Source organism: Pongo pygmaeus, chromosome 10 (genome assembly GCF_028885625.2).
Source record: "Pongo pygmaeus isolate AG05252 chromosome 10, NHGRI_mPonPyg2-v2.0_pri, whole genome shotgun sequence".
Lineage (NCBI taxonomy): Eukaryota > Metazoa > Chordata > Mammalia > Primates > Hominidae > Pongo > Pongo pygmaeus.
The window spans coordinates 51,595,220-51,613,062 of NC_072383.2; the positions used below are offsets into that span (position 1 = coordinate 51,595,220).

The 17,843-nt window shown below is 51.6% G+C and overlaps 1 protein-coding gene and 1 long non-coding RNA gene across 2 annotated transcripts; one reads left to right on the forward strand and one right to left on the reverse strand.

Moving 5' to 3' along the window:
• Positions 1–2,340: 2,340 nt before the first annotated feature.
• Positions 2,341–3,957, reverse strand: LOC129009970 (uncharacterized). Its single transcript, XR_008492893.2, has 3 exons — positions 3,785–3,957; positions 2,885–3,095; positions 2,341–2,482 (listed from the first exon to the last, which is right to left on the reverse strand). It is a non-coding gene; the product is annotated as an uncharacterized LOC129009970 (long non-coding RNA).
• HOXC13 (homeobox C13) lies at positions 3,148–10,829 on the forward strand. Its single transcript, XM_054443567.1, has 2 exons — positions 3,148–3,956; positions 9,278–10,829. Exons 1-2 carry the CDS (start codon positions 3,224–3,226, stop codon positions 9,532–9,534), a joined length of 990 nt encoding a protein of 329 aa, XP_054299542.1. The 5' UTR covers positions 3,148–3,223; the 3' UTR covers positions 9,535–10,829.
• Positions 10,830–17,843: the final 7,014 nt, after the last annotated feature.

The following is a 17,843-nucleotide window of genomic DNA, read 5'->3' on the forward strand; positions in this document are numbered from 1 at the left end:
AGCAGAGCCGGGGCTTCCCGACGAGGCTGAGGAGCCGTTTTCCATTTTCCTTCCATATAATTAAATGCTCCTTCTTTCTCCGCATACCAGCAGCTGGATTTTCTCTAAACTTCATCCACAGTCAAACCTCACTGCCTGATCCCCGAAGGCCGGCGGGGCGAGCCCGGGTGAGCACCGCAGCCGAGGGTTTCAGCGCCAGGCCCTGGAAAGGCTTTCTAGGGCGAGATCGCCTTGGAGATGTAATTACTACGTTTCTAGTGGTGCATATTCTCCTGGAGTGTTTAATTTGATTTTACTTGTGTCTCAGCGAGATCCACTTTTTTTTTCGGGGGAGGGGGAAGAAACCACCCCAGGCTTAAAGGTAATTAACCAACAAGGCTTTACTTTCCACCGCCCTCCTGCAGGCTCTTGCCTCGGCGCCTCCCTTCCCGATCCCGGCGCGCCCCAGACTTGGAGACTGCGTTTGCAGGCGCGAAAGGTCTTGGGGAACCAAGCGAAAGAAGAGGGAATTGTTCAGAGCACGCGGACTTCCCCAGCCGCCTTTAGCGCCCTTAGCCCATACTTTCCCCTCCAGCCTTCCCACTCCTCCAAGTTGCTTTGGGGACCTACTACTTCGGCTGGTCTTCTTGAGGAAGAGGACTATGGTTCCCTTTCTTTCTTTTCGCCACTAAATTTTGGCCGCATAGTGCTCCTAATAAATGGAATTGTAAAGTTGCCGGGTTAATTAAATCTATATCTCATTGCAATAGGAATAGTTAATGCCCTCATATAAACCCGGAAAAGACCATACTATTAATTTTATTTATTGCTTGGCCGCCCTGCACCCAGATCCTTCACGCCGTTCTGGTTCCCACTCCCGCCATTCTGGTTCCTACTCCCAAAGGCTGGGGACGTGTCTTTGAGTCCTGGACCGCGGAAAACGGGTCCGGCATTGGGCCTGACCGGGGAGGGAGCCCCAAGAATGGGATGGACGTTTCAGGCCCTTTGTTTCTCCTGGCAGCCCTGCAGAACCCTGTCCACAGCGCCCCAGTTCTTCCACCTGGGAGCAGCACTTCACAGAAGGGGAGGCCAGGATCTGGGTTCCACCTCTACTACCCGCGGCTGGAAAAAGGCAGACGTCCCCACCCACCCACCCCCACCAGCCAGGCCTTAGGCAAGGGGGCCAACGTCATACAACCCAGTCTAGACTTGGCCAGGCCCTGTTTGCTCTCCTCGTTTTACCTTGACCTTGAAGTCCAGCAGCAGGATAAGCAGTTTCCTAGCAGAGCCGGCTCCCAGCAAGACCCCATCTTCCACTGGGCTCATCTCTCCTCGCCCCTCCGTCATTGCCCTCAATGCACACTCGAGCTGGTCTCCTTATGTCTTAACTCTCTTTCTGTTGTATTTTGCCTCCTAATGCCAGCCCAGCCCGCAGCCTGCTTTCTGAACTCTGAGCTGACTCTTCTGGATGAAGATCAGGCAGATAAGAATTACTATCCTAACTCACGGATGTCCGGGTGCTCTCAACCGTCAAACACCACCTTCTCCCCACGAAGAGGAGGGAGGTGGCCCAAAGGAGTCTCTGCAGACCTGTCCATTTGTTCTCCACTTGAGGGGTGCAGTAGGTCTGGCTGAGCGAGGCGCTGCTGTGTGGCCATGGCCTGTGCGCTGGCTGCACACGAGCACTCAGCATTTAAAACCTGTGGCAGAGGCAGGAAAGAAGGAAACGCTGCAGCCCCTTTCCCCTCTTATTTTTCTCTCTTCATTACGATTTCTCAGGGAGGTCCTGTGCTGAAAGGGAACTTGACTCAATTCCACGGAGATGCTCCCTCAGAAAGGGGTGACTCTATTGAGGCTCCTGACAAGTTGGGAGATTGGGAGGAAAGAAGGGAGAGCTTTTGAAAAATCAGTAAGTTGGTGTTAATTTTTTCTTTGAAATAGGGGGCAGTTTTAGATCATGAAACTATCCCTCACTAAAAGAGGGTGACCTAAGAAAGCCGTGGGAGCTCCAATGCGGGTATTCAAACTGGGGACTGTGTCGATGTGGCTTAACCCAGGCCCCTGAGGGCAGAGGTGGGTTCTGCAGGGTCCCCCAGAGTGGCGCCAGAGAGAGGTCCCTCCAAAGGTGTAGCACTGAATCTCCCCCATTTTCCACATTTTCTTTTGTATACCTGTAGAAAGGGCGCTCTCCTTCGCATCCAGGGCTTTTAGCTTTCCCAGGCTGAATCTTGCGCCCCCACCACCCGCATTTCTTTGAAGAATCTCACTCTGAGATTTTTTATTTCTATTGCACATTGAAATATCAGTCTATTCTATTGCTTTTATTTCTCTCGTTTTATTCTTTCTCCATTTGTTGCCGAGTATATTCCATTGCCTCTCGATCCCCTGCCCCAGGTGATGAATTCTGTATTTGGGGGTTGTCACACCCCTCTCCGTTTGAGAAAAATCCAGCGAGGTAAAGGAGAGCGTCCTTTTCAGACATCTGGAGTTTTGGGGAAAGTGGCTGAAGGTAGGAAATGGAAACACAATCCCAGCATCAAAGGCTCGCTACGCAGCATCGGGTTCTTTCCAGCCGCGAGCGGAGGGGAGCTGCCAGGGCCGGAGCGCTCCTGACTGTTTTCTATTATCTTCATTTATTATTTTTTAAAATCTGGTTTCTTCCCCACCCTTAGCTTCAAGCCCCAATCCAGAGACTTGAGCAGTCACAGTGATCGGCTTGGGGGTAGGGTGTCTGTCTCCCCGGTGCACATCCTATGCCTAGGCGGAGGCGCCCAGTTACAGACCTCTCCTCCCTAGACCCCTTTGCGTCGGCCAAATTCAGCCTCCCCCCCCTCCCTCCCTGGGGCCTGCCGGGGGCGTCTCCCTGTCCTTTTAAATCTCCCAGCTCCCGCCTCCTTTGACCCACCTGAGATCCAATCAGCAGAGACCTTTTTCCTTTCGCCCCGCCCCACCTCGAGGGGCGGGAACCCCAGGAGACCTGGCCGGAGCATCACATGCGCAGAGCGGGTCACGTGGGCGCGGGAGGGGTGCTGAGAGGTGGAGAGCGGGAGCCGGCGGATTTCTTAATGAAGTGTCTCCGCATGCGTAGAGGGAATGTAGGGAGGGAGGTGGAAGCACTAGGAGGAGGGGAGGGGTGGAGAGAAAAGAGGGGAGGAATGGGGGGAGGGGAAACAGGAGCGAGGTGTCTCCCTAGCTCGCTGCCTCTGGCAAGTGGAGTTTTTAAAAAGCTCCAGCAGATCATGTCATGACTACTTCGCTGCTCCTGCATCCACACTGGCCGGAGAGCCTTATGTACGTCTATGAGGACAGCGCGGCGGAGAGCAGCATCGGCGGCGGCGGAGGAGGAGGCGGCAGCGCGGGCGGAGCGGGGGGCGGCTGCAGCGGAGCGAGCCCCGGCAAAGCCCCGAGCATGGATGGTCTGGGCAGCAGCTGCCCGGCCAGCCACTGCCGCGACCTGCTTCCGCACCCCGTGCTGGGCCGCCCGCCGGCTCCCCTGGGCGCCCCTCAGGGCGCCGTCTATACGGACATCCCGGCCCCGGAGGCGGCGCGCCAGTGTGCCCCGCCGCCCGCACCCCCCACCTCGTCCAGCGCCACCCTGGGCTACGGCTACCCCTTCGGGGGCAGCTACTACGGCTGCCGCCTGTCGCACAACGTGAACCTGCAGCAGAAGCCTTGCGCCTACCACCCGGGCGATAAATATCCGGAGCCGTCGGGCGCCCTGCCCGGTGACGACCTGTCCTCTAGGGCCAAGGAGTTCGCCTTCTACCCCAGCTTCGCCAGCTCCTACCAGGCGATGCCCGGCTACCTGGACGTGTCGGTGGTGCCCGGGATCAGCGGGCACCCGGAGCCGCGTCACGACGCGCTCATCCCGGTCGAAGGCTACCAGCACTGGGCTCTCTCCAATGGCTGGGACAGTCAGGTGTACTGCTCCAAGGAGCAGTCTCAGTCCGCCCACCTCTGGAAGTCTCCCTTCCCAGGTAAGGAAGGGACCCGAGCGCCACCGCCGCCGGGGACCCCTCCCCACCCTTCCTGCCCCGGGGCTCCGCGCCCCAGCCACCCCCGCCGTCTGGCCCCGGCGCGCCCGCTCGGCTGGGCTGCCTATGGAGCCGGCCGGGCGAGCTGCACTGAGGAATGCGCCGGGGAAGAAATCTGCTCCGACACGTTCTCTGTAGCTGCCCGGCCGAGAATGAAGCAATCACAGGCGCCCTAAAGCCGGGCCGCCGGCTCTGCTCCGTCCGGTAGCTCGCCTCCGCCTCCCCTTGCAGGCTCCAGCCTCCCGCCGGGCTCTTGGCCCCTAAACCCGCTTCGGGCCAGGGATGGGGGCGGGGTGGGCCTATAGTGCCTTGGAATCCAGGACAAAACCCCCAACCCACCGAATAACTGGGGAGGGGGGAGAATAAGAACCCCCACTTTCTTTGACAGAATTTGCAGGATCGTTCAGGCACTAGACAGTATTTTTTAAATAGGGGACTAATTTGCTGGGGTCTACAGAAATGTGAGATTTCTTTTTTTCCTTTCCTGACTTATTTTAAAAATCTGGCCACGAATTTCCTGATTGTTGAGGGAACAGAAGATCCAAAATCTCTGGAGAGGGAGTGGAGAGGAGGCCAGAATCCCTCCCCCGTGTTGTAAAGTTTTCCTTGCCTCTTTGGTATATTGAGCTCAAACCTATAGACATTTCCACTGCCAACTCCCCCATATGTGGTCGAGAAAGAGAGTTAGTTATTGGTGCCCCAAACACAGAAAGAAGGGCGTGGGGATGAGAAATGGGAGAGGAAGACCTGTTCAGGGGCTTCTGGAGTCCAGACCCAGGCTGGGGACCCCTTGGTCTTGTCTGGCTAAGGATGGGAAGGGAGAATTGATTCCGCTCTTGTTCCGTCTCCAGTAGAAGAGAGAAAGGATCCTGTAAATCCCACCGCTCTCCTTGCGGAGAAGACCAGTCCCAGGTTTCCCAAAACCACATCAAGAGCTTTGGATCCTGCCTTGTGCTGAGAAATCAGGATTCCGGTCTAGGGAGTCCAGCATTTGAGTCTGTTCTCCCTGTAAGCAGAGCTCAGTGGGAGAGCGTTCTCCCTTCTGATGCCTACAGAGGTCTTTGGGGGTGGGGGGCCCAGGGCAGCCACAGATGTCTCCCGATAGTGCCCAGCTCCCCGACCAGCTCCACATGCCAAGCTCAGGGATGTTTTCCTTGGAAAGCATAGACCCAAAGACCTCCTAAGGGTGGGCCTGAAATTCCTCTGCATACGGAATTGGATTGGAAGCAGAGGTAGGTGGTTTAAAAAAAAAAATACTGAATGATGTTAGAGAGTGTAGCAAATAACATTCTTGTGAATATTATGAAATTACTTAGTATAACACAACTCAATACCAGGGTATGACCTACACTAGGCACCCTGACTTCTGATTGCCAGAATTAAGGATGGTGCAATTTTAGTACACGGCATTATGCATGACCTACCCTGTATTGGCTATAATATTTTTATATAATATGATTTCTTTCATTAACTACCTAATATGAAATATACCATAATACATTTCTAGAAAGACAATTCACATTTTCATAATACAGCAATGTATTTTAGAGAGATGGCCCTTTAATTCTCTATCTCACCAAAACACAAAGCTTCTTAGGAAATTGGGGTCCAGCAGGAATTCCTGGGGCAGGGAAGCCAATGGGCTTAGCCAAGGGGCTAAGGGGTAAGGGAGCAGGTACCCACCAAACCCACTGTGGATGGGGGCACAGGCCCAGAGCAATGTGCAATGGGTTTAGAGTGAAGAGGTAGAAGAGAAGGAGCTGTTCTATGTATGAATGTGGTGTGGAGTAGGGGTGAAGGATTGGAGAGAAGCTGAGAAATATCTTTGAGCAAAATAAACATCTCAAAGATTCCTAGGAAAAAAACAAAACAAAACAAAACAAAAAAAAACCTCCACTAAAAATAAATACTTTTTTGATCACAGCCTCCTAGAGAAAAATATCTTTGAAATAAAAAAAAATCCCAATTGAGATTTAATACACTTGCAAATTATGGCATGGAAATGGATATAAAACCTAGCATGCCTCAGCAGCTATGTGCTCCCACAATCCCCGTGTGGAAATAGAATTGGGCTGATGTATCTCAGTGAGTGCAGAGGTACAGGCAAGAGGCAGACGAATAAGAAATTATCTTCAGACACCCTCCATCTTTCTACCCACTCAGAGATCTTTTAGAAGTAGTGAGATTTCAAGATAACTCTGTCTATGCAATTGTGGTTTGTTCGGCAACATGTAGGCATAAACACTGCTGTCTCTCTACAGTGCCTCTGGCTCTGAGAAACCTCATCTGTGGTAGTCTGGGCTGGTGTAGGAGATGGAGGCAATTGTTCAGCAAGATCCAGATAATTAGGGCCAAGATGTGTTGTGGCTTCTTCCTTCTCCCAATTATACAGACTCTTGTTTTATTGCTCTGTTTTTTTTTTTTTTTTCTCTCCCTATGGTGAGTGTAGACTTTTTTTTTTTTTTTTTTTTTTTTTTTTGAGAGAGAGAGAGAGAAGCAGAAATTCCAGGAGAGAATCAGAAAGGGAGAAAAAGAGAGATGGGGTTTAGGAGAGAGAAAGAGGGAGAAAGAAACAGTGGGCTCTTTGGACCACACTAGAAGTCTTCACTGACAAGCCTTTGGATTTGGGAAGAGTAGCAAGCTGGATTTCTAGCTGGACAAGGCACTCTTCAGGGCCCAGAGCTTGCTTGTGGGGGGTGGGTGGTCAAGAGTGGGTGGGCTGTGGGGAGCTGAACACAGGGGCCCCCAAGCCCAAAAAGAAAGCCATGGCTGAGCATTGAGATGATTTTTATTTACTCCTCAAAGGTGTCTATTAGGTTTCCAGGCATGAAGTCATTTGTGTATGTGATCTGAAGGGAGACTAGGGAAGGGGTGATTGTAAGACTAATAACTAAGCCCCCACTCACTTTCGGCAGTGTACGCACATCTCCAAGTCTAAGCTACTAGATGTTTCTTCATCTCTACATACCACTTCCTTTCCAGATAAGGCAGCAGACAAAGAAAGGGGGCTTCTTTGAGAAGGCAAGACTGGAGTTATTTCCCTGGGAGGCCAAACCAACCTGCAGTTGGTCTGATCCAGGACAAATTGGCTAAATCAATCCTTGGCATCTTATAGAGAAAAATAACCAGTTTAAACCGGTTGTCTACTTTTTAAACTGATTTTTTTTTAGGGTTGATTAAATCTCATTGGAAATTTAGAGCTAGAATTTAGGAAACCAAAATTGGATAGGTAATTGTGAGAGTTTAAAGAAAGTAAAGTAAAAAATTAGGGACAATTATCTGGCTAATTCAGAAACAAAAACCCACCTTTACCCTACTTTATTCTTCTCCAGGGAGAAGGAGGTGTTTTAAAAGCTGGATTATATTAGCTGGCCTATTTCCATTTTAAAACTTACTGTATCATTTTAAGAGTCAGAAAGTCTGGCTTTAAAATCTGGTTCTGCCACTTAAGTTATTTTACCCACTCTGAGCCTCAGATTCCTGATCTTGTAAAATGAGTTTAACAAGATAATCCTGAAAAAATGTTCTGAGGATTAAAAACAACAATAACAACAACAAAAGCAACAAACTCATGGTATCACTACTTATCCTTTTCATTTTATTCTTGTCAACAAATCGTCAGTTTCCCAAATCATGGTTACCTCTGTAAGAGTAAAACAAATTTGAGAACTGAGAGATTTAAAGACAAAGGTCTTGTTCAAAAACAAATAGTTTTTAATCTAAAGGATCCATACTGTTTAAATAGAGTTATTTTGTTTTTTAGGTTATTTTTTAAAATCATGGTTTATTCTCACAGAGGCAGAGAAAAATGCCAGGTCCAACAGTTTTCCTGAGAAATTGTCACCAGAAGACAGTCAAATGAGGCCATTGGACTCCCTGTCTCCCATTTTCTTCCTAAGTATTTTGTTTTCCCCTGTGTCTCACTGTGACCACTGCTCTTCCCATTGTGTATAGAGTCCCTGAGAGAAAGCAGACCCAATGGGGATGGGTACAGGGAAAGTGTTCTGTGAGGGTGGGATGGGAACAAACATTTCAGAAAGAACTTTGTGTCTTCCCTCTGGGCTGTGTCTATAGTTTCAAAAGGTGGTAGGAATGAAGGGGAAACCCCAAATATTCAGCCCTCCTCATTAGCTTTCACCTAAAGTCTAATAATTACATGGAAAAAATTGAGGGCTGACCTATCCAGATAATCTCCCTGGTTCCCCTACTTCCCCTTGAAAGTGTTGCGTGACCTTTATTGACAGGGATGAGGGTGGAGTAGAAAATGGAGTTAGAAGTGATATATATTGGTTTTAGTTTCTGTGAAATTCTCAGAGCCTAAAGAAACAGAACTGGTAGTATTGGTTTGGATGACAGGCATCTAGGGTTTAGGGTTATGGTTGGTGCAAGAGATGTAGACAGTTTCCTTCAGCTGTGAAGGAATGGAGAGTCCCACTGTTTTGGTGGGACTGCAGTGTGGACCCCCTACTTCCAGGGACACCTGATTCCCTATATCTCTGGTTCAGGACCCCCCACCTTGTGTGTTGTTAGGTGGTTCACAACATTGGACCCCAATTCCTAGAGTGTGGACCTCCAAGCAGGCTGGCTTCACCTGGACACTTATCTTCTATCTGTGCCTCACATCCCTAACGCAGGGCCAGTGTCCAAAGGCATGAAGACCCATCTAGTGGTCTGGGCCCACTGAAGCTGACCGCCTGCCTGCCGTGCCCTCCCTGAAATATATAACAGAATGTCTTCCTCTGACAACGCGGCAGAATGTAAACTAATAAGCACCCAAGCGATCTAACTGCAGGAAGGAGGGATTTTTCTGAATATCTGAAATTCTGCAAGCATGGCAGGCCAGGCTGGAATTTGGAGGGCCCCTTCTAAGCATACAAGGATCCTAATATTGAAGAGCCATATTGGGGCCTGAAACAAAAGAGAAAATCAGTAATACCGAACCCATGTTTATTTTTTAATTGATATTTTGTTCATCATGAATGTTTTTGTATTCGTTTTGCTTTTTTAAACATTGCATTAAAATATCGTCTTGATTACTGAGTTTTTGGCGCCCCCTCCCTTAAACTTCGAGCCCAGTGGCCTCACCATAGTTGTGGTCTTGCTAAAATAACAGAAATGAAAAGCATTAGGGAGATTCACTATGCAGTGCAATCCTCTGGCCCCGTTGAGCCCCTGCCAGAACTCTGTGCCTAGGCAGCCTCGGGTCCTCTATCCCAGTCCAGCCGCGTGCCTCACTTCTTCCCGCTTGCCTTATCTCCCCGCAGACGTGGTTCCCCTGCAGCCTGAGGTGAGCAGCTACCGGCGCGGGCGCAAGAAACGCGTGCCCTACACTAAGGTGCAGCTGAAGGAGCTAGAGAAGGAATACGCGGCTAGCAAGTTCATCACCAAAGAGAAGCGCCGGCGCATCTCCGCCACCACGAACCTCTCTGAGCGCCAGGTAACCATCTGGTTCCAGAACCGGCGGGTCAAAGAGAAGAAGGTGGTCAGCAAATCGAAAGCGCCTCATCTCCACTCCACCTGACCACCCACCCGCTGCTTGCCCCATCTATTTATGTCACCGCTTTGTACCATAACCGAACCCACGAAAAGACGCTGCGCGGGTGCAGAAGAGTATTTAATGTTAAGGAGAGAGAAGAACCGCGCCGCCCGGAGGCAGAGAGGCTCCATGGCCTTGCTGCTGGGCCATCCCCAACTCCCTATCCCATCCCCAGCCTCCACCCCCATCCAGATGGGACTCACTTGGCTTCAACAGCTTTGGAAATGGGTCCCAAGTGGGCCGTGCGAGGAAGGCTGTCGACCTGTACTCATCCTTGCGTTCACCTTGCCAGAAAGTCTGGTGGCAGCGCAGAGCCCAATCATTCCAACCAAAGCAGTGTTGGGGAATCCCGAATGGCCCCAAGTCTTGCCTCATCCTATGACCAGGCTTTTAGAGGACCTTCCCTAAGGGCGCAGCTTAGGGGCAGGATCTGTCCAGCTCATACTGTCCTTCGCTGTCCCTCCCCCACTCCTTAGGCAAGATTTCCCAGTAAAGATTTTCTGTGCATATTTTAAAAGCTGTGTTAATACTCATGATAATTATTAGGGATCTGGCAGCGTGGTTGGAGTATGGATGTTTCCGTAAAAGCTGGAATTCCGTAAACGCATTGACGCAGTCCCTACACTCCATCCCAACCAAGAAACTGCATTTCTTGGGGCCAGGTGGGAGCTGCCCTTGCCCCACTGCCTCCCCTGTTCTGCTCTCTCAGTTAACATGTGGAAATCCAAGAAGGACAAAGACTCCAGCCACGCTGCTAAATAGGGCTTCTCTCTCCTCTCTTTTTCTCCCTCTAGGTGGTAAGGTTGGGGATTAGGCCAGGCACAGAAGCAGGACTGTTTTCTAAGGATAAACATCTCTTCCAAGGGGATGGAGAGTGGGTCCCTCAACAAAGTCCCTTTCCAGTCACCTTTCCATCAAGGCACTAGCCCAGGAGGGACTCCTCACACTTTCACTTTTACTGATTTCCAGAGGAAAGCTAGAGGATCTAGTTCAAGAGGCAAGAAGATCTGGCCCTCAATTAGCTAAATGTAGATGCTGCCTAACGGTTCCCTCCTCAAAGGCCACCTTGGTGCTGTGGGGGCCCCTTGCCTCTTCCCTTCCCACTGGTGCATTACAAAACAGTGTTCTTTTGAAATGTTCATCAGGAATAGGCTTTTTTTTTTTAAATGTTGTGTATCTGTATATAGTATTGCGATGTCTGAATGACAATGTACTGAATGCAAAAAGGAAAAAAAACCCACAAACACGTTTTTAAAATAAAATATCTTTTTTTGCCTTGATTTTATTGCTCAGATTCTTTCTGAAGTCTATTCTGTCCACTGGCTCTTCAAGACAGTCTACTATGCCCTGACTCAGCCAGAATGATCAGGGGGAGGAGTATAGACATCACTCCCAGCTGGGTAGATTCCAAACCCTTGTTTTGCTCCACTTAAGTTTTTGAGTTATCTATACCACCTATATAGGAGAAAACTTCCCATCCTGATGCCCAACTTAGATGAGTGTTTGTTGAGGAAGGAAAGACGTAATTGGTGACTGAAAGTCCTGGAGGCAGTGACAAAAATACATTGATGGTCACTTTAGTTAGTAATTGGGGCTCAGATCTGGTTCTGGGTACTGAGAAAGTAGCATCCCAGCTGAGAACTGGATGAGGTAAATGTGGTGGCAGCTGGCAGCAGTGAGGAACTAACCTTAGGCTCCTCGTGCCTATTGCCCCAGAGGGCCCCAAATACCTTCAGCCAGTTCAGGACTGGAGTTGGAGCTGGGATGGGGTCAGCATAGCCTGCCAGGGGCAGCTTCAAGCTCAGCTTTTCCTGGCTGTACTCTTTTCTTCCCCCCCACTTAACCTATGTAGAGAGGCTGAGCTGCTAGGACCCCTTTGGCCCCCAGTTTGCCAAACCAATCCCACTTTTACTCTCTGTATTCCTGGGAACCCCAGTCTTCTAGGCAATGCGGAGCCTATGTAGATGCTGCCACTAATTTGTTTTCCTGGTTGCGTCAGTTCCTATCTCCCTATCTGGCACAGTTAATGAGATCATTAAGTTGTCAGGTTAAAAGACTTTTTAAAAGCAATATAGCCTAAAACAATGTTATCTCAGATTAAATCTTTACTGCAGCAATTTTTATTTATATATAATATTTTTCCTCTCCTGAGACACAGAAACACTGGAGATGTCAGGTTGGAAATCAGAATTCTCTGTTCTCCCTTTGCCTGGTGGGGCTGAAGATTTAACAATTTCATTTAAATAAATGTTCCTGGGGAATAAACACATGCACATTTTGTGCACGTGCGCACGCGCACACACACACACACACACACACACACGCAGAGTCTGAGAGAAAAAGAACCTGAAGAATTTGCCCTCTGTGGAGGCTCTGCTACTGACGTGGCAGCCGGTGCTGTTCTTCTGGGTCTCAACTCTGGGTTAACTGCTAGAGAGCCACACGCTGTAAAGTGGAGATTTGAGGGAGAATAGGTGAATTTCCAGGAATAAGGTTAATTCTTAATTCCATCTCTCCTTTTTCTCCCCACCCACCATCCCAACCTCTCTCCCAAAATCCCTGGGTTTCCCCTGAGATGAAAGGAGTTGGAGACTGAGTGTGTGTATTTGGTCAGAAAAAGAAACTAAGTGGACAAGAGGCCTGGGGCTCTGTTACTATGACTCCACCCTTCCTGACTGCTTTGGGTAGTCCCAAGCACAGCTGTAGGCAAACTGGAAACTGGGGTCTCTGATTAAAGAGAAGTCTAGAGTTCTCTGAGGAATCCCTCTGCTTCTGCACACAAACCCATATATAATCGTATGAGGTAGTCATCCCATATTGAGGGAACCACCCTAAGGCTCTAGAAGGGAATAACGAAAAAAAAGAAGAGGAGCCAGGCGCGATGGCTCACGCCTGTAATCCCAACACTTTGGGAGGCTGAGGCTTGAGCTCAGGAATTCGAGACCAGCCTGGACAACATGGTGAAACCCAGTCTCTACCAAAAATAGAAAAATTTAACCTTGCATGGTGGTGCATGTCTGTGGAGGCCGAGGTGGGAGGATCTCTTGAACCCCGGTGGGGGGCACGGGGGTGGAGGTTGCAGTGAGCTGAGATCTCACCATTGCATTCCAGCCTGGGTGACAGACCAAGACTCTGTCTCAAAAAAAAAAAAAAAAAAAAAAGAAGAAGAAAGAGGAGGAGGAGGAGGAGAAGAAGAAGAAAAAGGAAAGCCTGTGCAGGCTCACTACTGGTGCATTGGGACACTGGTAAGCCTAACAAGGACCGCAGTTCCTGAGAGCCTGTGAGCCCTCATGCGGTGCATTAAATATACCCAGATTTATTTTGGAGGAGTATCATGCCTGGACTTATTTGGATATGACTTTACCATAAGAGTAAGCAAACACTGTGTGAGTGTGTGTGAGCATGTGTTTTGGGGAGGCACAGTTGTGAAATGTATTATTCTTTCCCTGAATAAGGATTTCTTCTTCAACACAACTCTGATTGTGTTGATCTCTTACCTTTCCTTCTCCCAAGAATTGGATTGTCTTTGGGGACTCTATGAGATAGTTCATCTCTTAGTCATGTCTCTAATATGTCTTTCTCTCCAAGGCCAGTCTCCTAGTGTTTGTGTTAAAAGTAAGACTAAGTGTGAAGGCAAATATGAGGGTACCAGGGGTACAGGGTGATCTGAAGAGCTGGTGAAACCTCTGTGTGGAAACGCAGACACACAGAGGGACTGAGACTCCTGCTATCTTTCTCATAATCTGATGACACTCCTCACTTCCCCTATCTCCCTAGGCCAGAGCTAGGAGGCCTAGGCAGCCAAGGCCTCATAGGACTCTCCATCTAGTGGTCACTCTCCCGGGCTGCCAGAGAGGGCTTCAAGAGATTCTTTGCTGAGCTTGGAGGAAAAACCCTTCCCCGCCCACATCTTAGTCTCCAGACAGAGGCCCAGCAGAATGGGCCTTTTAGCCAGCAGTCCCACAGCCCGAACCCAACGGAGAGAACAAGGGCAGCAGTTATTTCCGCAGATCCCTCCATGACTGTCTGCTCCTGAGACCATCTGCTTCTGGGGTTGATCCACAGGCGGCTGGGTCAGCAGTGTGGGGACAGTAGGCCAGTGTGGGTGCAAGGCAGGGGCAGGCCCCTGGGGCAGCCGCTATCTCTCTGAACAGCCCTCCTATTGGAGGTGGGGTCCATGCGGCAGGCAGCCCCTTCAGTGGCTCCATCTGTTCAAAAGAGAACTCCCCACCCTAGGATCTGCCGGGATCTGTCTTGGGTGGTATTGGAGCCCACCCCCAAGAAAACTCCAAGAGTGGTTCAGGCAGATGTGTATCTAGACCTGCATTGGTGGAGCATTGAGGGGCCCTGGGGAGCTGGGGGCTTCTGGGAGGAGGAGGAGGGGGCCAGAGCCTTTTCACAACCAACCAGGCTCTTCCTCTTTTAGCCTTGACCATGACTAGGTCTTTCTGACCTTGACATCACAGGGAGCACAGGGAAGGGGGGGAAGGGTGGAAAAGGCCTTGATCTTCCGGTGGCCAGCGAAGGGGAGGGCTGCTTGTCCCCTTGACGCCCCATCCTCCTTCCCGCCGGAGCCCGCCGCCTCTGTTTACACACAGAGGAGGTGTCGTCTCCAGTCTAGACAAGGGAGCTAATAACGCCCATAAAAGGCGGCCTCTCCAGAGATGCTCTGGCAACTCCGCTCCCGCGCGCCTGCCGCTGGCCGCTTTCTCCACCTCCCCCCCGCCCCGCCCTCCTCTGATACCTTGGCGAGGCTGGCGCACGGCCTTGGGGAGGGGGAATCCAGAAGGCTTCTAGAGGCTGAGAATTCCTATCCTTGACCCTTATGAACCTCTTCTGTCTCCAAAGGTAAGTGGACCCTTGTTCCTGTCCGCGCTTTCCCAGCCCAGCGAGCCCCGGGGTTGGTAGTCCATTCCCCACGCCCACCCGCCTCCTGGGCCCATTGCTCCCACCCCAATCTGCCCAAGCCCCCTCCTCTGCCCGGAACTGGTGCCCCACGTTTGGAAAGCAGTTGTGTAGCGGTGCTGAGCAGACCCTAAGCAGATCTCAGCTCCTCCCCAGAGCTGGGCCGGGCCAGTGGCCAGGGTCAAAGCCAGAAAAGGAGGCCGACGGGTGAGGGCACATCGGGTAGTACTCAGCCCCACCCAGCTTAGAGGTCGATGGAGACGTTTCACTGTTGCACTGCAGGCGACTATGGGTGTGGCATTTAATGCGATTTTTTTTTTTTTAACCTGGTTCCCACACCTTCCCTGACACTCAATAATTCACTAGGTGGAGGAGATCCTCTGCTGGTGGAGGGGGAAAATGTCAGAGCTGCGGCCCTATTTAACTGTCAGCGCGCCACCGAAGGAAACTCAAAACGGGGGAAGGTGGTCCATTTAGGGATGCTCAGGTTGGGGTGGAGAGATGGCCTCCCAGATGTCCTTGCCTGGGGGCTCTCACCTCCCCCGCATTTTCTGAGAGGCAATCGGGCTGGAATCTTTTGGTGACAGAGGACTAGAGAAGCCGCGGGAGAACTGGAGGAGGTAAGGGCTCCGTTGGCCCCAGGCTACTTGCCTGAGCCTAAAAGCCTTACTGGGCTCCGTCACTGAGCGTTCCTACAAGCCTCCCTCCTCCAGGCTGCAAATCCCTAGAAAGCAGCACCTGGGGAAGGGATTTCCCAATCTGCTCCTTACCTCCCAGGCACCGACAGGGAGGGCTGGGAGCCAGGTGGGCTCCAACCCCTGAAGGAGCCTGGAAGCCACGAAGTAGGAGACTGAGCTCCCTACTCTACCCCCCAGCCTTGATTGAACCCGACAGAAGTCAGGTCCCAAGCCTAAGTTGCCCCGAAGGGGCAAGGTAGACAGGGCTGCAGGGTTGGGCGGGGGGCAGGGAAGGGGGCAGGCCCTCCCACTCAGCCCCCTTCTCATCTTCCCTTCTCTCCGCCGGCCAAACCCCTGCTCACACCCCTTCTGGTGCTGAGTCCCGGCCTAATTTGCATACGAGGTATAACCGCTTTCTGCAAACTAGATAGTGACCTTGAACTGGGCCGCTGCGGCCTCTGGACAGACCAGGAGTAAGGCAGCACTGCGCGGAATCACTCCCGACCACGGGTCGGCGGGGGAGCCAGAACGCAGTCACTCACAGCCGATTCCCCGCGGCCTAAGCCGCCAGTAGCCACGTTGCCTCTCCCACCAAAATCAGCGTAGATTTTACAATTAACTCCTTTCGCCGGGCTCAGCCGCAGTGGAGGCTGCTAGGATGCAGGAGGGATGGAGGCACAGAGAAGGTGTGAGAGAGGCGGCGGGGCATCCAGCTGGAGGACGAGCTGAGGGGACGCAGGCTGCCTTGGTCTTCAAGGAAAGCCTTGGACCGCATCCTTCCTTTCAGCTTCAATTAAGCCCGAGTTAATGAGCGAGGCTTAGTCAAGCCTGGCCAGCTGCGGCGGGAGCCAGTGGCCCAGGCGCCAGCAGGCAGGCCATCGCTCTAGCCTTGTGATTTGATAAATGTACGGGAGAGTTCGCACCAATCGCTCAACGGTTCGGGTGCCTCGGCCCGACCACCTATAGTTTTGCGCGTGGTCAGCGAAGTGCCAGCGGGTTAAGCCCGGCTAGACACGGCTGCTCCAACTCCTTGGGCTGCGAGTCCCTCCCAGTCTCCTCACCCAGCCCCAGCCTGCTTCCGGCGAGCAGCTCTCGCCAAGGCTGGATTTAGATTTCAAGCGTCTCACCCGAGCCTCCCGCCGGCCCCGGGGACCCAGGTTGGGAGCGGCATTTTTGTCCGAGCCCGGTTAAAAAATGGGTGCCTGAGTTGCGTGTGTCGCGGGGTTCCTTAACAGCAAACGGAGCCTCGGCGGTGCACCGGAAGGCTGGACGCTTAGATTACCGGGGTCCTTGCCAGAGTCCTGAAAACCCCTAGGTTCCCAGTGGGTCTCGGGGAGCAGGACACCGGGGATGCGAATTTTGCTAGTGGTTTTCGACAGCTCTCCCTGAGAGGAATCAGGGTCAGCTGCAAAGAAGAAAGAAGGTTTTGTGCGTGCTTCTTTGCCCGCCGAATCCAAAACCTGGGGAAAACTGCCCGCTTTGATGAGGCTAAATCAGGCTAGAAGAAATGCGTGCCTGGAAGAAGGAAGCCTTCGCCCAATCTTCATTTCTCCTGGGTTGCATCCGCCGCCCTGTGGCCGCTGCTCCTCACGCTCAGCGGCCTGGCCTGGGAGGGCAGCGAGCAGAGCTCCCGGCCTGGGATTTGCCTGCTGGGGTGGAGGGAACGGGGAGAGGCTGATACCTTCCTCTTGGGGTCCCTCTTCTAGGAGATTGGAATTATCTGGGAAGGGAAAAGAGAATGAGGAGAATGCTCCACCCCATAAAGGCTAGTAATTATTTGGCAAAGCCCAGCTCGGCATCCCTCACACCAAGAATAGCGGCTGAGCACAGAGGCCTGGAGAGCCTGGGCGGAGACCTAGCTGCCCGCACGATGTTCTGATTGAAATCAGCAGCAATATTAATGTCACACCCTGTTTATCTTTATGACCAAATTAACCCTCAAATAAAATGTTTTTAAAAAACTAAAATTTCAATGGCGCTCATCAATGCAGTTTGAGAAGGAGAGATAAGATGTTACAGATGCTGTGACCTGGAATTTGCAGCTGAGAGATGCTCCTCTCCGCAGCCTCCCAGCCCCTTATCAATTAGGCACAAAAAGGCCAATCCAGGCTGAGTCTCCTGCTCATTCCTTGGCGCCATCGGCTCTAACTGAAGGTGGCGGCTTCGGGTTTGCAGCCCATGGCTTGCCCTAAGTTCCGACAAGTGGGCCTAACGCGGGGCCGGCTCCTGGGGGCAGGAGGGGCCGGGCCAGGCCGGGCAGCTAGGCAAGCAGGGGCGGGGAAGGGGAACCGGCCAAGCAGGGCGAGGGGCAGGCACCGAGCTGCGAGCTTCGAACTGCTCCGGGCAGGGCGGCGCCCGCGGGGACACATTTCTGTCGGAGTGAGCAGCTACGGTTTGGGATATGAACGCCCGGGGAGCGGTGGAATTCAAAGAATCTGCGTTTCTCTCTGCCGCGTCCTGCAGAGGAGAGAGGGGAGGGAGAGGAAAAAAGGGAGAATCTTCTCTGCTTCGATCGGCTTTTGTAGCTTTGGCTTATTCTCAGGCTTTCTCTGATATTTAACTTTCACCTAAATGGGTTTCTTTCTCATTCTCTCCGAATCTCTGTCTCCAATTTTCTTTCAATTTTCTGGTATTTTTTCATATTTAGACGTTTACTGAACTATTTATCCAACCCTGTATTACTTAAGCCGGACATTGGTTAGAAGCTCGACA

What these genes read in the sequence shown, in the direction of transcription:
- HOXC13 (XM_054443567.1), top strand. Translation starts at nt 3,224, where the DNA reads ATGACTACTTCGCTGCTCCTGCATCCACACTGGCCGGAGAGCCTTATG. An exon ending in CTGGAAGTCTCCCTTCCCAG is followed by an intron (nt 3,957 to 9,277) that starts GTAAGGAAGGGA and finishes ATCTCCCCGCAG; the next exon opens with ACGTGGTTCCCCTGCAGCCT.